The 18,297-nt window shown below is 59.1% G+C and overlaps 1 protein-coding gene across 2 annotated transcripts in view; it reads left to right on the top strand.

The window, feature by feature from the left end:
- The window catches only part of OTUD5 (OTU deubiquitinase 5), a 54,701-nt gene extending 44,744 nt beyond the window's left edge, over positions 1-9,957 (top strand). The window contains exons 6-9 of one of the 2 annotated variants that reach the window (XM_075578299.1): positions 771-962; positions 1,651-1,858; positions 5,876-5,983; positions 8,185-9,957. In XM_075578299.1, coding sequence (XP_075434414.1) covers positions 771-962; positions 1,651-1,858; positions 5,876-5,983; positions 8,185-8,306 — 630 coding nt within the window. In that variant the 3' untranslated portion in view covers positions 8,307-9,957. The remainder of the gene's footprint in view (positions 1-770; positions 963-1,650; positions 1,859-5,875; positions 5,984-8,184) is intronic. The other variant, XM_075578300.1, reaches the window with a different exon arrangement.
- The last annotated feature ends 8,340 nt before the right edge of the window (positions 9,958-18,297 follow it).

The raw sequence follows: 18,297 nt of genomic DNA on the forward strand, positions 1-18,297 counted from the left end.
ATGGTTTGTGTGCGTATATTTGTGCGCTGCTGTCGGGGCACACTAGATGTGCTATGGCTTGTGTGCGTATATTTGTGCGCTGCTGTCGGGGCACACTAGATGTGCTATGGTTTGTGTGCGTATATTTGTGCGCTGCTGTCGGGGCACACTAGATGTGCTATGGTTTGTGTGCGTATATTTGTGCGCTGCTGTCGGGGCACACTAGATGTGCTATGGTTTGTGTGCGTATATTTGTGCGCTGCTGTCGGGGCACACTAGATGTGCTATGGTTTGTGTGCGTATATTTGTGCGCTGCTGTCGGGGCACACTAGATGTGCTATGGTTTGTGTGCGTATATTTGTGCGCTGCTGCTTGCAGCGAGACCCCCGCCGGGCCTGCCATGTATTTTACAGCCGCGCTTTGCAGACCCTCCGGTACCAAATCGGATAAAGCAGGATATCCTGTTCCGTAGACAGATTGTTCTACCCCCAACAATGCTGATGTGCTACAGTATAGAATTATACAGAGTATCTCTGTGCCGCCCCCACACTCACCCCAATAAGCTCCTGAGCTGTCTGTCTGCAGCACGCTGACCAGTCCCTGATGTGCTACAGTATAGAATTATACAGAGTATCTCTGTGCCGCCCACACACTCACCCCAATAAGCTCCTGCGCTGTCTGTCTGCAGCACGCTGACCAGTCCCTGATGTGCTACAGTATAGAATTATACAGAGTATCTCTGTGCCGCCCACACACTCACCCCAATAAGCTCCTGCGCTGTCTGTCTGCAGCACGCTGACCAGTCCCTGATGAAGAACGCCATCAAAACGTCGGAGGAGTCGTGGATTGAGCAACAGATGTTGGAGGACAAGAAGAGGGCCACGGACTGGGAAGCCACGAATGAGGCCATCGAGGAGCAGGTGGCACGAGAGTCCTACCTACAGTGGCTACGGGACCAAGAGAAGCAGGCCAGACAGGTGAGGGTGAGCCGCCACACTCACTGCTGGACCTTTTACTGCCCCCACGGCTGTGGCTCGGCCACGTCCCATCCCCGCTGGCTATTCTGCCAGTAACTCCCCGTCACACACACGCCTGTTACCCACTCCTCTCCCCCCTCTCCCCCATCTCCAACTCTAGCTCCCCCATACAGACGCCCACCTCGCCCTGCTCCTCTGTCCTGCTGCAGCTCAGTCCTGCACCCACTCCTCTCCCCCCTCTCCCCCATACAGACGCCCACCTCGCCCTGCTCCTCTGCCCTGCTGCAGCTCAGTCCTGCACCCACTCCTCTCCCCCCTCTCCCCCATCTCCAACTCTAGCTCCCCCATACAGACGCCCACCTCGCCCTGCTCCTCTGTCCTGCTGCAGCTCAGTCCTGCACCCACTCCTCTCCCCCCTCTCCCCCATACAGACGCCCACCTCGCCCTGCTCCTCTGCCCTGCTGCAGCTCAGTCCTGCACCCACTCCTCTCCCCCCTCTCCCCATCTCCAAGTCTAGCTCCCCCATACAGACGCCCACCTCGCCCTGCTCCTCTGCCCTGCTGCAGCTCAGTCTTGCACCCACTCCTCTCACCCCTCTCCCCCATACAGACGCCCACCTCACCCTGCTCCTCTGTCCTGCTGCGCGCTAATCACCTTGTCATTTGTCTCTGAAAACATTGACCCCTTTCCTCAGCCACGCAAAGCCACCGCGACCTGCAGCTCCGCCACCGCGGCAGCGTCCAGCGGGATGGAGGAGTGGAGCAGCCGCTCCCCGAGGCAGCGCAGCACTGCGGGGTCCCCCGAGCACCCGGATCTGCACGGAGAGCTCGGCGTGAAGCCCCCCTCCCCGCCGGTGCCGGCAGCCCTGGTTTTGGCCAAGCCTCCCTCCCCGTGTGCACCAGGTAACCGCCTCGGCACCGCTCCTTGGCTCTGACTCCTGTAGGATGCGGGAGCTTGTTAAACTCGGGCAGTTTGAATTCTTACTCATCTCACCCACCCGGCGCCCGCTGGCGGCAGTTCCATGCTCACACTGCGCTTTCTCGGCCGCTGGGCGGCAGTTCCATGCTCACACTGCGCTTTCTCGCCCGCTGGGCGGCAGTTCCATGCTCACACTGCGCTTTCTCGCCCGCTGGCGGCAGTTCCATGCTCACACTGCGCTTTCTCGCCCGCTGGCGGCAGTTCCATGCTCACACTGCGCTTTCTCGCCCGCTGGCGGCAGTTCCATGCTCACACTGCGCTTTCTCGCCCGCTGGCGGCAGTTCCATGCTCACACTGCGCTTTCTCGCCCGCTGGGCGGCAGTTCCATGCTCACACTGCGCTTTCTCGCCCGCTGGGCGGCAGTTCCATGCTCACACTGCGCTTTCTCGCCCGCTGGCGGCAGTTCCATGCTCACACTGCGCTTTCTCGCCCGCTGGCGGCAGTTCCATGCTCACACTGCGCTTTCTCGCCCGCTGGGCGGCAGTTCCATGCTCACACTGCGCTTTCTCGCCCGCTGGCGGCAGTTCCATGCTCACACTGCGCTTTCTCGCCCGCTGGGCGGCAGTTCCATGCTCACACTGCGCTTTCTCGCCCGCTGGCGGCAGTTCCATGCTCACACTGCGCTTTCTCGCCCGCTGGCGGCAGTTCCATGCTCACACTGCGCTTTCTCGCCCGCTGGCGGCAGTTCCATGCTCACACTGCGCTTTCTCGCCCGCTGGCGGCAGTTCCATGCTCACACTGCGCTTTCTCGCCCGCTGGCGGCAGTTCCATGCTCACACTGCGCTTTCTCGCCCGCTGGCGGCAGTTCCATGCTCACACTGCGCTTTCTCGCCCGCTGGCGGCAGTTCCATGCTCACACTGCGCTTTCTCGCCCGCTGGCGGCAGTTCCATGCTCACACTGCGCTTTCTCGCCCGCTGGCGGCAGTTCCATGCTCACACTGCGCTTTCTCGCCCGCTGGCGGCAGTTCCATGCTCACACTGCGCTTTCTCGCCCGCTGGCGGCAGTTCCATGCTCACACTGCGCTTTCTCGCCCGCTGGGCGGCAGTTCCATGCTCACACTGCGCTTTCTCGCCCGCTGGGCGGCAGTTCCATGCTCACACTGCGCTTTCTCGCCCGCTGGCGGCAGTTCCATGCTCACACTGCGCTTTCTCGCACGCTGGCCGGCAGTTCCATGCTCACACTGGGCTTTCTCGCCCGCTGGGCGGCAGTTCCATGCTCACACTGCGCTTTCTCGCCCGCTGGGCGGCAGTTCCATGCTCACACTGCGCTTTCTCGCCCGCTGGGCGGCAGTTCCATGCTCACACTGCGCTTTCTCGCCCGCTGGGCGGCAGTTCCATGCTCACACTGCGCTTTCTCGCCCGCTGGCGGCAGTTCCATGCTCACACTGCGCTTTCTCGCCCGCTGGCGGCAGTTCCATGCTCACACTGCGCTTTCTCGCCCGCTGGCGGCAGTTCCATGCTCACACTGCGCTTTCTCGCCCACTGGGCGGCAGTTCCATGCTCACACTGCGCTTTCTCGCCAGCTGGCGGCAGTTCCATGCTCACACTGCGCTTTCTCGCCCGCTGGGCGGCAGTTCCATGCTCACACTGCGCTTTCTCGCCCGCTGGCGGCAGTTCCATGCTCACACTGCGCTTTCTCGCCCGCTGGCGGCAGTTCCATGCTCACACTGCGCTTTCTCGCCCGCTGGCGGCAGTTCCATGCTCACACTGCGCTTTCTCGCCCGCTGGCGGCAGTTCCATGCTCACACTGCGCTTTCTCGCCCGCTGGCGGCAGTTCCATGCTCACACTGCGCTTTCTCGCCCGCTGGGCGGCAGTTCCATGCTCACAATGCGCTTTCTCGCCCGCTGGCGGCAGTTCCATGCTCACACTGCGCTTTCTCGCCCGCTGGGCGGCAGTTCCATGCTCACACTGCGCTTTCTCGCCCGCTGGCGGCAGTTCCATGCTCACACTGCGCTTTCTCGCCCGCTGGCGGCAGTTCCATGCTCACACTGCGCTTTCTCGCCCGCTGGGCGGCAGTTCCATGCTCACACTGCGCTTTCTCGCCCGCCGGGCGGCAGTTCCATGCTCACACTGCGCTTTCTCGCCCGCCGGGCGGCAGTACCATGCTCACACTGCGCTTTCTCGCCCGCTGGGCGGTAGTTCCATGCTCACACTGCGCTTTCTCGCCCGCTGGGCGGCAGTTCCATGCTCACACTGCGCTTTCTCGCCCGCTGGCCGGCAGTTCCATGCTCACACTGCGCTTTCTCGCCCGCTGGCCGGCAGTTCCATGCTCACACTGCGCTTTCTCGCCCGCCGGGCGGCAGTTCCATGCTCACACTGCGCTTTCTCGCCCGCCGGGCGGCAGTACCATGCTCACACTGCGCTTTCTCGCCCGCTGGGCGGCAGTTCTATGCTCACACTGCGCTTTCTCGCCCGCTGGGCGGCAGTTCCATGCTCACACTGCGCTTTCTCGCCCGCTGGCGGCAGTTCCATGCTCACACTGCGCTTTCTCGCCCGCTGGCGGCAGTTCCATGCTCACACTGCGCTTTCTCGCCCGCTGGCGGCAGTTCCATGCTCACACTGCGCTTTCTCGCCCGCTGGCGGCAGTTCCATGCTCACACTGCGCTTTCTCGCCCGCTGGCGGCAGTTCCATGCTCACACTGCGCTTTCTCGCCCGCTGGCGGCAGTTCCATGCTCACACTGCGCTTTCTCGCCCGCCGGGCGGCAGTACCATGCTCACACTGCGCTTTCTCTGTGAGCTTCAATTCCTGCCGCGTATGTAATCAGTAGTGAGGCATTGTGTTCAGCGGGGCCACATTTCCCTCACAGGAATGGACGCCTTGCACTGCGCCTACGGGTCAGTCTGACTGTGTATAAGGAAGGGCCCCTTATAAAACGCGTCCCTTGTTGTCTGATAAGAGAGACTGTCAGGCTGGATTCTTAGAGGTTAATCTGAACTCATAAAAGGGACGTGGCTCCGCCCGACGTGCGGCTCCGCCCGACGTGCGGCTCCGCCCGACGTGCGGCTCCGCCCGACGTGCGGCTCCGCCCGACGTGTGGCTCCGCCCGACGTGTGGCTCCGCCCGACGTGCGGCTCCGCCCGACGTGTGGCTCCGCCCGACGTGTGGCTCCGCCCGACGTGTGGCTCCGCCCGACGTGCGGCTCCGCCCGACGTGTGGCTCCGCCCGACGTGTGGCTCCGCCCGTACAAACTTATTGCACGTCAGGAACTCCTAGTTGAAATAATAAATGTGACCGCTAACATGCTGCCCTTTAAAGTGGGTGACCCCTGCTGAAATCCCAGTGCCAGCTCCTTGTGATTTTGGCAAGTCACTTTATTGCACTGTGCCAAAATTAGATTGTAAGCTCTTCCGGGCAGGCGCTAGTCGTTCCGGCCTAATTCTGTGAGCGGTGTGCGCAGTTACGGCCCCCTCACGGTGGCAAAGGGTTAAATCTGACGTGCTCCAATGTGAAGAGCCGCAGGGGCGTCCCTGCAGGAAGGTGCGGCGAGGGGGGCGTCCCTGCGGGAAGGCGCGGCGAGGGGGGGCTGTCCCCTGCGGGAAGGCTCGGCAAGGGGGGGCTGTCCCCTGCGGGAAGGTGCGGCGAGGGGGGCGTCCCTGCGGGAAGGCGCGGCGAGGGGGGGCTGTCCCCTGCGGGAAGGCTCGGCAAGGGGGGGCTGTCCCCTGCAGGAAGGTGCCGCGAGGGGGGCGTCCCTGCGGGAAGGCGCGGCGAGGGGGGGCTGTCCCCTGCGGGAAGGCTCGGCAAGGGGGGGCTGTCTCCTGCGGGAAGGTGCGGCGAGGGGGGCCGTCCCTGCGAGAAGGCGCGGCGAGGGGGGGCTGTCCCCGCGGGAAGGCGTGGCGAGGGGGGACGTCCCTGCAGGAAGGCGCGGCGAGGGGGGCCGTCCCTGCGAGAAGGCGCGGCAGGATTTGGCGGTCGGGTTAATGTGTGATTTTCTGCCCCAGGTCCCAGCAGCCAGCCGTGTGCCGGAGCCGACCGTGCCACCTCGCCCCTCGTTTCCTTGTATCCGGAGTGCCGAGCCATCATGCAGCACATGTCCCCCACAGCCTTCGGTGAGTGTGCCGCATTATCGCAGCGCAGCTCCGTGTCAGGGTGTGAGCGCAAAGGGATACCGTGTGCAGTGCAGCTCCGTGTCAGGGAGTGAGCGCAAAGGGATACCGTGTGCAGTGCAGCTCCGTGTCAGGGAGTGAGCGCAAAGGGACACCGTGTGCAGTGCAGCTCCGTGTCAGGGTGTGAGCGCAAAGGGATACCGTGTGCAGTGCAGCTCCGTGTCAGGGAGTGAGCGCAAAGGGATACCGTGTGCAGTGCAGCTCCGTGTCAGGGAGTGAGCGCAAAGGGATACCGTGTGCAGTGCAGCTCCGTGTCAGGGAGTGAGCGCAAAGGGACACCGTGTGCAGTGCAGCTCCGTGTCAGGGAGTGAGCGCAAAGGGATACCGTGTGCAGTGCAGCTCCGTGTCAGGGAGTGAGCGCAAAGGGATACCGTGTGCAGTGCAGCTCCGTGTCAGGGAGTGAGCGCAAAGGGACACCGTGTGCAGTGCAGCTCCGTGTCAGGGTGTGAGCGCAAAGGGATTCCGTGTCAGGGAGTGAGCGCAAAGGGATACCGTGTGCAGTGCAGCTCCGTGTCAGGGAGTGAGCGCAAAGGGATACCGTGTGCAGTGCAGCTCCGTGTCAGGGAGTGAGCGCAAAGGGATACCGTGTGCAGTGCAGCTCCGTGTCAGGGAGTGAGCGCAAAGGGACACCGTGTGCAGTGCAGCTCCGTGTCAGGGAGTGAGCGCAAAGGGATACCGTGTGCAGTGCAGCTCCGTGTCAGGGTGTGAGCGCAAAGGGATACCGTGTGCAGTGCAGCTCCATGTCAGGGAGTGAGCGCAAAGGGACACCGTGTGCAGTGCAGCTCCGTGTCAGGGTGTGAGCGCAAAGGGATACCGTGTGCAGTGCAGCTCCGTGTCAGGGAGTGAGCGCAAAGGGATACCGTGTGCAGTGCAGCTCCGTGTGAGGGAGTGAGCGCAAAGGGATACCGTGTGCAGTGCAGCTCCGTGTCAGGGAGTGAGCGCAAAGGGACACCGTGTGCAGTGCAGCTCCGTGTCAGGGAGTGAGCGCAAAGGGATACCGTGTGCAGTGCAGCTCCGTGTCAGGGTGTGAGCGCAAAGGGATACAGTGTGCAGTGCAGCTCCGTGTCAGGGAGTGAGCGCAAAGGGATACCGTGTGCAGTGCAGCTCCGTGTCAGGGAGTGAGCGCAAAGGGATACCGTGTGCAGTGCAGCTCCGTGTCAGGGAGTGAGCGCAAAGGGATACCGTGTGCAGTGCAGCTCCGTGTCAGGGAGTGAGCGCAAAGGGACACCGTGTGCAGTGCAGCTCCGTGTCAGGGAGTGAGCGCAAAGGGATGTTTTAGCGTGTGCAGCTCCGTGTCAGGGAGTGAGCGCAAAGGGATACCTTGGCGTGTGCAGCTCCGTGTCAGGGAGTGAGCGCAGAGGGATACCTTGGCGTGTGCAGCTCCGTGTCAGGGAGTGAGCGCAGAGGGATACCTTGGCGTGTGCAGCTCCGTGTCAGGGAGTGAGCACAGAGGGATACCTTGGCGTGTGCAGCTCCGTGTCAGGGAGTGAGCGCAGAGGGATGCCTTGGCGTGTGCAGCTCCGTGTCAGGGAGTGAGCGCAGAGGAATACCTTGGCGTGTGCAGCTCCGTGTCAGGGAGTGAGCGCAGAGGAATACTTTGGCGTGTGCAGCTCCGTGTCAGGGAGTGAGCGCAGAGGGATATTTTAGCGTGTGCAGCTCCGTGTCAGGGAGTGAGCGCAGAGGGATACCTTGGCGTGTGCAGCTCCGTGTCGGAGTGAGCGCAGAGGGATACCTTGGCGTGTGCAGCTCCGTGTCAGGGAGTGAGCACAGAGGAATACCTTGGCGTGTGCAGCTCCGTGTCAGGGAGTGAGCGCAGAGGGATACTTTGGCGTGTGCAGCTCCGTGTCAGGGAGTGAGCGCAGAGGAATACCTTGGCGTGTGCAGCTCCGTGTCAGGGAGTGAGCGCAGAGGGATATTTTAGCGTGTGCAGCTCCGTGTCAGGGAGTGAGCGCAGAGGAATACCTTGGCGTGTGCAGCTCCGTGTCAGGGAGTGAGCGCAGAGGAATACCTTGGCGTGTGCAGCTCCGTGTCAGGGAGTGAGCACAGAGGAATACCTTGGCGTGTGCAGCTCCGTGTCAGGGAGTGAGCACAGAGGAATACCTTGGCGTGTGCTGGCATCTGACCCTTTGCCTCTCCTTCCCCAGGGCTGAAGGATTGGGACGATGATGAGATTTTGGCCTCGGTCCTGGCGGTGTCACAGCAGGAATACCTGGACACGGTGAAGAAGAGCGCCATGCGGAGGGAGCCCTCGCCTGATCACAGCTGATATCCCAAGCACTGAGCCCAGCCGTTCCCTGCCCAGCACGGGGGGCCGCCTCCCTAATCCTAATCCACGCTCCCCACTCTCTCCCTCACTCTCTCCCTCACTCACTCTCCCTCACTCACTCTCCCTCACTCACTCTCTCTCACCCTCACTCTCCCTCACTCTCATCCTTCACTCTCTCCCTCTCTCACTCTCTCCCTCACTCTCTCCCTCACTCTCTCACTCTCCCTCACTCTCTCTCACCCTCACTCTCCCTCACTCACTCTCTCCCTCACTCTCCCTCACTCTCTCCCTCACTCTCTCCCTCACTCACTCTCTCCCTCACTCTCCCTCACTCTCACTCTCTCCCTCACTCTCTCCCTCACTCACTCTCCCTCACTCACTCTCTCTCACCCTCACTCTCCCTCACTCTCATCCTTCACTCCCTCCCCCTCTCTCTCCCTCCCCCTCTCTCTCCCTCCCCCTCTCTCTCCCTCCCCCACTCTCGGCCTCCCCCACTCTCTCCCTCACTCTCTCCCTCACACTGCTGCATTCATCCTTCCTCGCGCTGTGCCTCGCACTCTCTGCCCCCTCGCCAGCGCTCTCGCCATGCCTCGCACTCTCTGCCCCCTCGCCAGCGCTCTCGCCATGCCTCGCTCTCTTCCCCCTCGCCAGCGCTCTCGCCATGCCTCGCTCTCTTCCCCCTCGCCAGCGCTCTCGCCATGCCTCGCACTCTCTGCCCCCTCGCCAGCGCTCTCGCCATGCCTCGCACTCTCTGCCCCCTCGCCAGCGCTCTCGCCATGCCTCGCTCTCTGCCCCTCTCCATGCCTCGCTCTCTGCCCCCTCGCCAGCGCTCTCGCTGCCCTGTCGCTCACACACTTCCTAACCTTTTCTCCTCTTCCCCTCGCTCTGTCACGCGTGCACTTTCTCTCCCCGTGTCCCACGTTCACCTCCTCTCTGTCCCCCCCTCACTCTCACACGTGTCCCTCCTCTCTCCCAGTGTCCCCCCCCTCACTCTCACACGTGTCCCTCCTCTCTCCCAGTGTCCCCCCCCTCACTCTCACACGTGTCCCTCCTCTCTCCCAGTGTCCCCCCTGACTATGTTTATCATGCTCACCTTGTGATCGCCAATGAATGAATGAAGCTCACTTGTGTAAAATCCCTTTCCTGCTCGCCCGCAGAGGACTTGTATAGCTGCATGTTACCGAGGAAGGACACAGGGCGCCCCCCGTAATGTCCCCGCTTCCTCCACCCTAGCACTTCTGGAGGGTCTGCCCACGTCGCTCTGCAAGCCGCAGCGCCCCCTCGTGCAGCGGTGCGGGCCGGACAGACCGCCCTTCGGGGGGACTTTTAATCCCGACCCCCCCCCCCTTCCTGTACGCTCCACGTCGGGCACCGCGACTTTGTTTTGCCGCCACCTTTTGAGTTTGTTTTTTCGGTGGGTGCGCAGAGGGGAGAATTTATTTTTAAAGACTGACTGCGAGGGTGAAGCGCCCGGACCCCCGGACCCCCGGAGCCTTCCAGACATACCACTTTTGTAACTTCCGGAGTTGTTTTTTGGTTTGTATCTTATCGGGGGTATGTTCCAATCACTTAGGAATAACTTTTTCTTATTAAAAAAAGAAAGGAAAAAAAAAACAATGAAAAAATTCTTATACAGAAACCCTGAAACTTGTGCTCGTGCTGTTCTGTGTTTATTTACTGGGGAAGGTGAAGGTGTGCGCGCTTTGTGCGCGCTTTGTGCGCGTTCAGTTGCAGTGGGGTCACCTCCAGGCGCCCGGAGGCCAGAGCCAGCGGACCATGGGATGGACGGCCGGAACGAGGACTGGGGCAAAGTGCCGCAAACACCCTGATCTCCGCTGACCACCGCTGACCAATCATTCAGTCGCTGCAGAACTGTTATATTATTACACCTGTGTATGGGATGAATCTATCACTTCTGCAATAAAGGTCCCGTCCCGGAGAGAGTCGTTACGTAGGTGACAGGAGAACATTGGGGAGTGGGAAGCAGCGAGCTGAAGCAGGGGCAACAGGGGCGGTGTTAGGGTGGTCTGACGATATACTTCTGCTGCGCGGTGGGATTGGGAGGGATTCGATGCATTGCTGAATCGGAGGAGGGTCATTTTGAGCTGGCATCCTAGGTGTGGGGTGATCTGACTCCTGCAGCCACCCTGCCAGGTTTAATGTCGGACCGTGCCAGGGGCCACAGTTCTGTGAGGGAAAGAATAACCTTCAGTTTGGTCCGCCTGGAGAGCCCTTGTCCTGTTCATGATAGCAGCGGGTGTCTGTGCCAGCGCTGCATGGGTTAATAGCACGGGTTCTGGGGGGATTTGTCTCTGGCAGGGACCCAGTGCAGCTCACATGGTGCACACACGCGGGGTGCTGACTGCAGCGCTGGGTGTGCGTGGCTCACTCACATGGGGTGCTGACTGCAGCGCTGGGTGTGCGTGGCTCACTCACATGGGGTGCTGACTGCAGCGCTGGGTGTGCGTGGCTCACTCACATGGTGCACACGCGGGGTGCTGGGTGCAGCGCTGGGTGTGCGTGGCTCACTCACATGGTGCACACGCGGGGTGCTGGGTGTGCGTGGCTCACTCACATGGTGCACACACATGGGGTGCTGACTGCAGCGCTGGGTGTGCGTGGCTCACTCACATGGGGTGCTGACTGCAGCGCTGGGTGTGCGTGGCTCACTCACATGGTGCACACACATGGGGTGCTGGGTGTGCGTGGCTCACTCACATGGTGCACACACATGGGGTGCTGACTGCAGTGCTGGGTGTGCGTGGCTCACACACGTGGGGTGCTGAGTGCAGCACTGGGTATGCGTGGCTCACTCACATGGTGCACACACGCGGGGTGCTGAATGCAGCGCTGGGTGTGCGTGGCTCACTCACATGGTGCACACACGTGGGGTGCTGAGTGCAGCACTGGGTATGCATGGCTCACTCACATGGTGCACACACGAGGGGTGCTGGGTGTGCGTGGCTCACTCACATGGTGCACACGTGGGGTGCTGACTGCAGCGCTGGGTGTGCGTGGCTCACTCACATGGTGCACACACGCGGGGTGCTGACTGCAGCGCTGGGTGTGCGTGGCTCACTCACATGGTGCACACACGCGGGGTGCTGACTGCAGCGCTGGGTGTGCGTGGCTCACTCACATGGTGCACACACGCGGGGTGCTGACTGCAGCGCTGGGTGTGCGTGGCTCACTCACATGGTGCACACACGTGGGGTGCTGACTGCAGCGTTGATATGCGTGGCTCACTCACATGGTGCGCACACCCGTGGTGCTGACTGCAGCGCTGGGTGTGCGTGGCTCACTCACATGGTGCACACACGCGGGGTGCTGACTGCAGCGCTGGGTGTGCGTGGCTCACTCACATGGTGCACACACGTGGGGTGCTGACTGCAGCGCTGATATGCGTGGCTCACTCACATGGTGCGCACACCCGTGGTGCTGACTGCAGCGCTGGGTGTGCGTGGCTCACTCACATGGTGCGCACACGCGGGGTGCTGACTGCAGCGCTGGGTGTGCGTGGCTCACTCACATGGGGTGCTGACTGCAGCGCTGGGTGTGCGTGGCTCACTCACATGGTGCACACACGCGGGGTGCTGGGTGTGCGTGGCTCACTCACATGGTGCACACACGTGGGGTGCTGAGTGCAGCACTGGGTGTGCGTGGCTCACTCACATGGTGCACACACGCGGGGTGCTGACTGCAGCTCTGGGTATGCATAGCTCACTCACATGCTGCGCACACGCGGGGTGCTGACTGCAGCGCTGGATGTGCGTGGCTCACTCACATGGTGCGCACATGCGGGGTGCTGACTGCAGCGCTGATATGCGTGGCTCACTTACATGGTGCACACGCGGGGTGCTGACTGCAGCGCTGATATGCGTGGTTCACTCACATGGTGCACACACGTGGGGTGCTGACTGCAGTGATGATATGCGTGGCTCACTCACATGGTGCGCACACACGTGGGGTGCTGACTGCAGCGCTGGGTATGCGTGGCTCACTCACAGATGCGCACACGCGGATTGCTGACTGCCGCGCTGGGTGTGCGCGTGGCTCACTCAGATGCGCACACGCGGGGTGCTGACTGCAGCGCTGGGTGTGCGTGGCTCACTCACATGGTGCACACACGTGGGGTGCTGAGTGCAGCACTGGGTGTGCGTGGCTCACTCACATGGTGCACACACGTGGGGTGCGGACTGCAGCGCTGGGTGTGCGTGGCTCACTCAGATGCGCACATGCGGGGTGCTGACTGCAGTGCTGGGTATGCGTGGCTCACTCACAGATGCACATGCGGGGTGCTGACTGCAGTGCTGGGTATGCGTGGCTCACTCACAGATGCACATGCGGGGTGCTGACTGCAGCGCTGGGTGTGCGTGGCTTCACTCACAGATGCACAGGCGGGGGTGCTGACTGCAGCGCTGGGTGTGCGTGGCTCACTCACAGATGCACAGGTGGGTGCTGACTGCAGCGCTGGGTATGCGTGGCTCACTCACAGCCGCACAGGCGGGGTGCTGACTGCAGCGCTGGGTATGCGTGGCTCACTCACAGACGCACAGGCGGGGTGCTGACTGCAGCGCTGGGTATGCGTGGCTCACTCACAGATGCACAGGCGGGGTGCTGACTGCAGCGCTGGGTATGCGTGGCTCACTCACAGATGCACAGGCGGGGTGCTGACTGCAGCACTGGGTGTGCGTGGCTCACTCACATGGTGCACACACGTGGGGTGCTGACTGCAGCGCTGGGTGTGCGTGGCTCACTCACAGATGCACAGCGGGGTGCTGACTGCAGCGCTGGGTATGCGTGGCTCACTCACAGATGCACAGGCGGGGTGCTGACTGCAGCGCTGGGTATGCGTGGCTCACTCACAGATGCACAGGCGGGTGCTGACTGCAGCGCTGGCATAAGCACTGGGGCAGGGAGGAGTTTAACTCCATCTGTTGCATGTAGGCAGGCTTCAGCTGTGGCTTTATTTGTGGCTCCGTGGTAGAGGGTCCGCACACCAGCCTCTCCCGCTGCATTTTGCTGATCAGGGAAGGAATATTGTTTTCAAAAGCAGATAAAATGCGGAGTAATAACCGTGTCCCGTTATTTGCGTTATCCCTACCCCATCTGCAGCAGAAATATGCAGTGGGACCAGCAGAGCCGTGGCAATGGGACCAGCAGAGCAGTGGCAATGGGACCGCAGAGCAGTGCAATGGGACAGCAGAGCAGTGGCAATGGGACCAGCAGAGCCGTGCAATGGGACAGCAGAGCAGTGGCAATGGGACCAGCAGAGCAGTGGCAATGGGACCAGCAGAGCCGTGGCAATGGGACAGCAGAGCAGTGGCAATGGGACCAGCAGAGCTGTGGCAATGGGACAGCAGAGCAGTGGCAATGGGACAGCAGAGCAGTGGCAATGGGACCAGCAGAGCTGTGGCAATGGGACAGCAGAGCAGTGGCAATGGGACAGCAGAGCAGTGGCAATGGGACCAGCAGAGCCGTGGCAATGGGACAGCAGAGCAGTGGCAATGGGACAGCAGAGCAGTGGCAATGGGACCAGCAGAGCCGTGGCAATGGGACAGCAGAGCAGTGGCAATGGGACAGCAGAGCAGTGGCAATGGGACCAGCAGAGCCGTGGCAATGGGACCAGCAGAGCCGTGGCAGTGGGACCAGCAGAGCAGTGGCAATGGGACCAGCAGAGCAGTGGCAATGGGAGGGTTTAAACACTGGGCAGTTAATAGTGTTTGGGAGAAAAGCAGCAAGCCTGAAAGTACACCTGGCAGAGGACCATCCGTGGCTCATCTCCGCAGGAGGGGGAGACGGACTGAGTGTGGCTGTGATTAGGAAGATAGCAGCGTTTTTCAACCAGAGTTACTATGAACTCTTAGTCCCAGGGGGGTTCCCTGCAATTCTCCGGTAAACTCAAAATTGTACCAAATACAGAAGAATGTACAATGTATCTGATCTCAGACGCGCTATTAGAGAGGGTCGGGGTTCCTTACAATGCATCTGTTCTCAGACGCGCTATTAGAGAGGATTGGGGTTCCTTACAATGCATCTGATCTCAGACGCGCTATTGGAGAGGGTTGGGGTTCCTTACAATGCATCTGTTCTCAGACGCGCTATTAGAGAGGGTTGGGGTTCCTTACAATGCATCTGTTCTCAGACGCGCTATTAGAGAGGGTTGGGGTTCCTTACAATGCATCCGATCTCAGACGCGCTATTAGAGAGGGTTGGGGTTCCTTACATGCATCTGATCTCAGACGCGCTATTAGAGAGGGTTGGGGTTCCTTACAATGCGTCTGATCTCAGACGCGCTATGGAGAGGGTTGGGGTTCTTACAATGCATCTGTTCTCAGACGCGCTATTAGAGAGGGTCGGGGTTCCTTACAATGCATCTGATCTAAGACGCGCTATTAGAGAGGGTTGGGGTTCCTTACAATGCATCTGATCTCAGACACGCTATTAGAGAGGGTTGGGGTTCCTTACAATGCATCTGTCGCAGACGCTGTATTAGAGAGGGTTGGGGTTCCTTACAATGTATCTGATCTCAGACGTGCTATTAGAGAGGGTTGGGGTTCCTACAATGCATCTGATCTCAGACGCGCTATTAGAGAGGGTTGGGGTTCCTTACAATGCATCTGATCTCAGACGCGCTATTAGAGAGGGTTGGGGTTCCTTACAATGCATCTGATCTCGGACGCTGTATTAGAGAGGGTTGGGGTCCTCAGAATTTCACATAGTGTTCTTTAACCAAAAACAAAAGGTTGGATACCACTGAGATAGGGTTTCAGAAATGATCAACATCCCTCTCCAGCAACGAAAGTAAAGCTGAAACTGGCACCATGCAATTCCAGCTGTGGTTCAGGACGGGATGGAGTTATGTAAGCAGATGGTGGCACAGGCGTGCTGGGTGGAAGAGTGAAGCGTGGGCCGGGGTATAGTATAAGGTGGCATGACAGCAAGGTCCATAGTGTGTCGTCATTACTCTCAGGCAACCAGTATCCTCGGCATGTGAGAATTCTTGTACTGGTTGTAGGAGGTTGGTCTCCATCCTCATTCAGATGGACCTTTTGTTTTTTTTTACAGGCAGGTGACAGTGAGTCACATCCAGTGCACTCCATGACCTTGCCAATGCCCTGAGCTCAGGTGACCCTCCCGGGCGTCACGGTCCTTCCCTGGGTCAGTCCAGTGGTGTCCGTTCCATGGCAGCCGGTGTCACCAACGCACCCTATGTGTCACCCCTCTGCTGGCCCGGCTATGACTCGCCCAGTTTCTGCCCGGCCTGTTAACCTCCGGTTACAATTGTCCCGCGTGCGGCGAAGCCGGCAATCACTAAACGTTCACAAACAGGAGAAGTCTCTTCTGGGGAAAGGATGTCTGGGTTTGGGGAGAAAAGTCCGTAATCAGGGTTTTTACATAACACATAATAAAATAGTAAGGAAAAAGGAAGAACCCCTAATTGTGAGAGGCTGTGGGCCGGGGCTGTTTTGCCTTTTTATTGATAAACCCACAATCCCACTTTATTTTTAGTTCTCAACTCCAGTCCTAAAGCCCATAGCCCCCCCTCCCCCCTCCCCCCCATCCCCCCTCCCCCCCTCCCCCCAACAGGAGGCTCAATCAAAGACGTCTGATTGAGCCTGCGGTGCTGGAGCTGGGACTGGTTGAGCCTGCGGTGCTGGAGCTGGGACTGGTTGAGCTTGCGGTGCTGGAGCTGGGACTGGTTGAGCCTGCGGTGCTGGAGCTGGGACTGGTTGAGCCTGCGGTGCTGGAGCTGGGACTGGTTGAGCCTGCGGTGCTGGAGCTGGGACTGGTTGAGCCTGCGGTGCTGGAGCTGGACTGGTTGAGCCACCTGTTGGGCGGGGGGCCTTTTAGGACTGGAGTTGAGCACCCCTGATATGGGGAATGCCAGTAAATGTGACACCCCAAAATATATATATTTCATTCACACCCCTCTGCTGCTTTGTGACCACTTTCCAGTAAGAGCGCGAGTGCCGGGCGCGCGGCTCTGAGCGCGAGAACGCGCGGTGAGAAGAGCTCGGGGAAGGTGACAATGTGACAATGTGGCCTTCCTGTGGTTTGGGGTCAGAGACCACGTGACTTCTGGGAACACGCTGAAGCAGCAGGGGTTACCGGAATCGTCCTGCTGGTAATGTGGGGGCTTTGGGTCAGTACAGGGGTTTTACAGCCCCCCCCCCTCAGAGCTGTGACCCCCAAAACCCTTTCATATTTGTACACAGAGAAATGGGCCCTCCCTGAAATGGCCACGATGCACTATATAATGGCACCACGTATCGCCATACCACGGGTAGCCTCCAGTGCTCAATCAGTGGCACCAGATGTGCTGAGCAGGGATATCCTGAAAACCTGACCTGTTGGTAACTCTTGAGGACTGGACTTGCCCCTCCAACCCCCCCCCCCCCCCCTGATATATACACTTCATGCACATCTTTCCTTGGTAATAGAGGGTGCTGTGTAATATAGGGTGCTGTGTAATATAGGGTGCTGTGTAATATAGGGTGCTGTGTAATATAGGGTGCTGTGTAATCTGCTGGAAATACTAATAATGTGAATAATTATCGTGTGATTTCAGTGGGATTTGGCAAAAGATTTTCTTAACATTTAAAATAAACAAACATTTGTTATTTAATGAGAGAAATAGAGAAGGAGAAAGGAGAGAAAAGAAGAGGTGAGAAAAGGAGAGATAGGGGGAGAGAATGAAAGATAAGGAGAGAAAGAGGAGAGAAAGAGAGGAGAAATAAGGAAAGAGGAGGAAGGAGGGAGGGAGAGATAGGAGGAGAGAATGAAAGATACGGAGAGAAAGAGAGGAGAAATAAGGAAAGAGGAGGAAGGAGGGAGGGAGAGATAGGGGGAGAGAATGAAAGATACGGAGAGAAAGAGAGGAGAAATAAGGAAAGAGGAGGAAGGAGGGAGGGAGAGATAGGGGGAGAGAATGAAAGATAAGGAGAGAAAGAAGGAGAGAAAGAGGAGAAATAAGGAAAGAGGAGGAAGGAGGGAGGGAGAGATAGGAGGAGAGAATGAAAGATAAGGAGAGAAAGAAGGAGAGAAAGAGAGGAGAAATAAGGAAAGAGGAGGAAGGAGGGAGGGAGAGATAGGAGGAGAGAATGAAAGATAAGAGAGAAAGAAGGAGAGAAAGAGAGGAGAAATAAGGAAAGAGGAGGAAGGAGGGAGGGAGAGATAGGGGAGAGAATGAAAGATAAGGAGAGAAAGAAGGAGAGAAAGAGAGGAGAAATAAGGAAAGAGGAGGAAGGAGGGAGGGAGAGATAGGAGGAGAGAATGAAAGATAAGGAGAGAAAGAAGGAGAGAAGAAAAGAAAAAAAGAATTTTGCTTATGGTTTCAGCACAATATTTCCTACACAAGCAGCAGTGTGTCACTATATAGAGAGCGGGGTATAGAGAGCGGGGTATAGAGAGCGGGGTATAGCGAGCGGGGTACAGAGAGCGGGTCAGGTGGGATTTAGGATAACTGGGGGGTCTGTATTGTGTCTCTGAGTATTTGTCCTGTATATGAAGTCTATATGGGCTCTGTACACTGTCCCTATAAGGTACCGTAGGACTCCTGCATAGAGTTCTCCTATAATGGGGTTCTCCTGTAATAGGGCTCTATAGTTATAGGGCTCTCCTGTAATAATAGGGGGTCTCCTGTAATAGGGGTTCACCTGTAATAGGGGGTCTCCCGTAGTGGGGGTCTCTCCTGTAATAGGGGTTCTTAATAGGGGGTCTCTCCTGTATTAGGTGTTCTCCTGTAATAGGGTCTCTCCTGTATTAGGGGTTCTCATGTAATAGGGGATCTCCCGTAGTGGGGGTCTCTCCTGTATTAGGGGTTCTCTTGTATTAGGGGGTCTCTCCTGTATTAGGGGTTCTCCTGTAATATGGGTTCTCCCTGTATTAGGGCTCTGTAATAGGGGGTCTCCTGTAATAGGGGGTCTCCTGTAATAGGGGGTCTCCTGTAATAAGGGGTCTCCTGTAATAGGGGGTCTCCTGTATTAGG

Source organism: Ascaphus truei, chromosome 21 (genome assembly GCF_040206685.1).
Source record: "Ascaphus truei isolate aAscTru1 chromosome 21, aAscTru1.hap1, whole genome shotgun sequence".
NCBI classification, from domain to species: domain Eukaryota; kingdom Metazoa; phylum Chordata; class Amphibia; order Anura; family Ascaphidae; genus Ascaphus; species Ascaphus truei.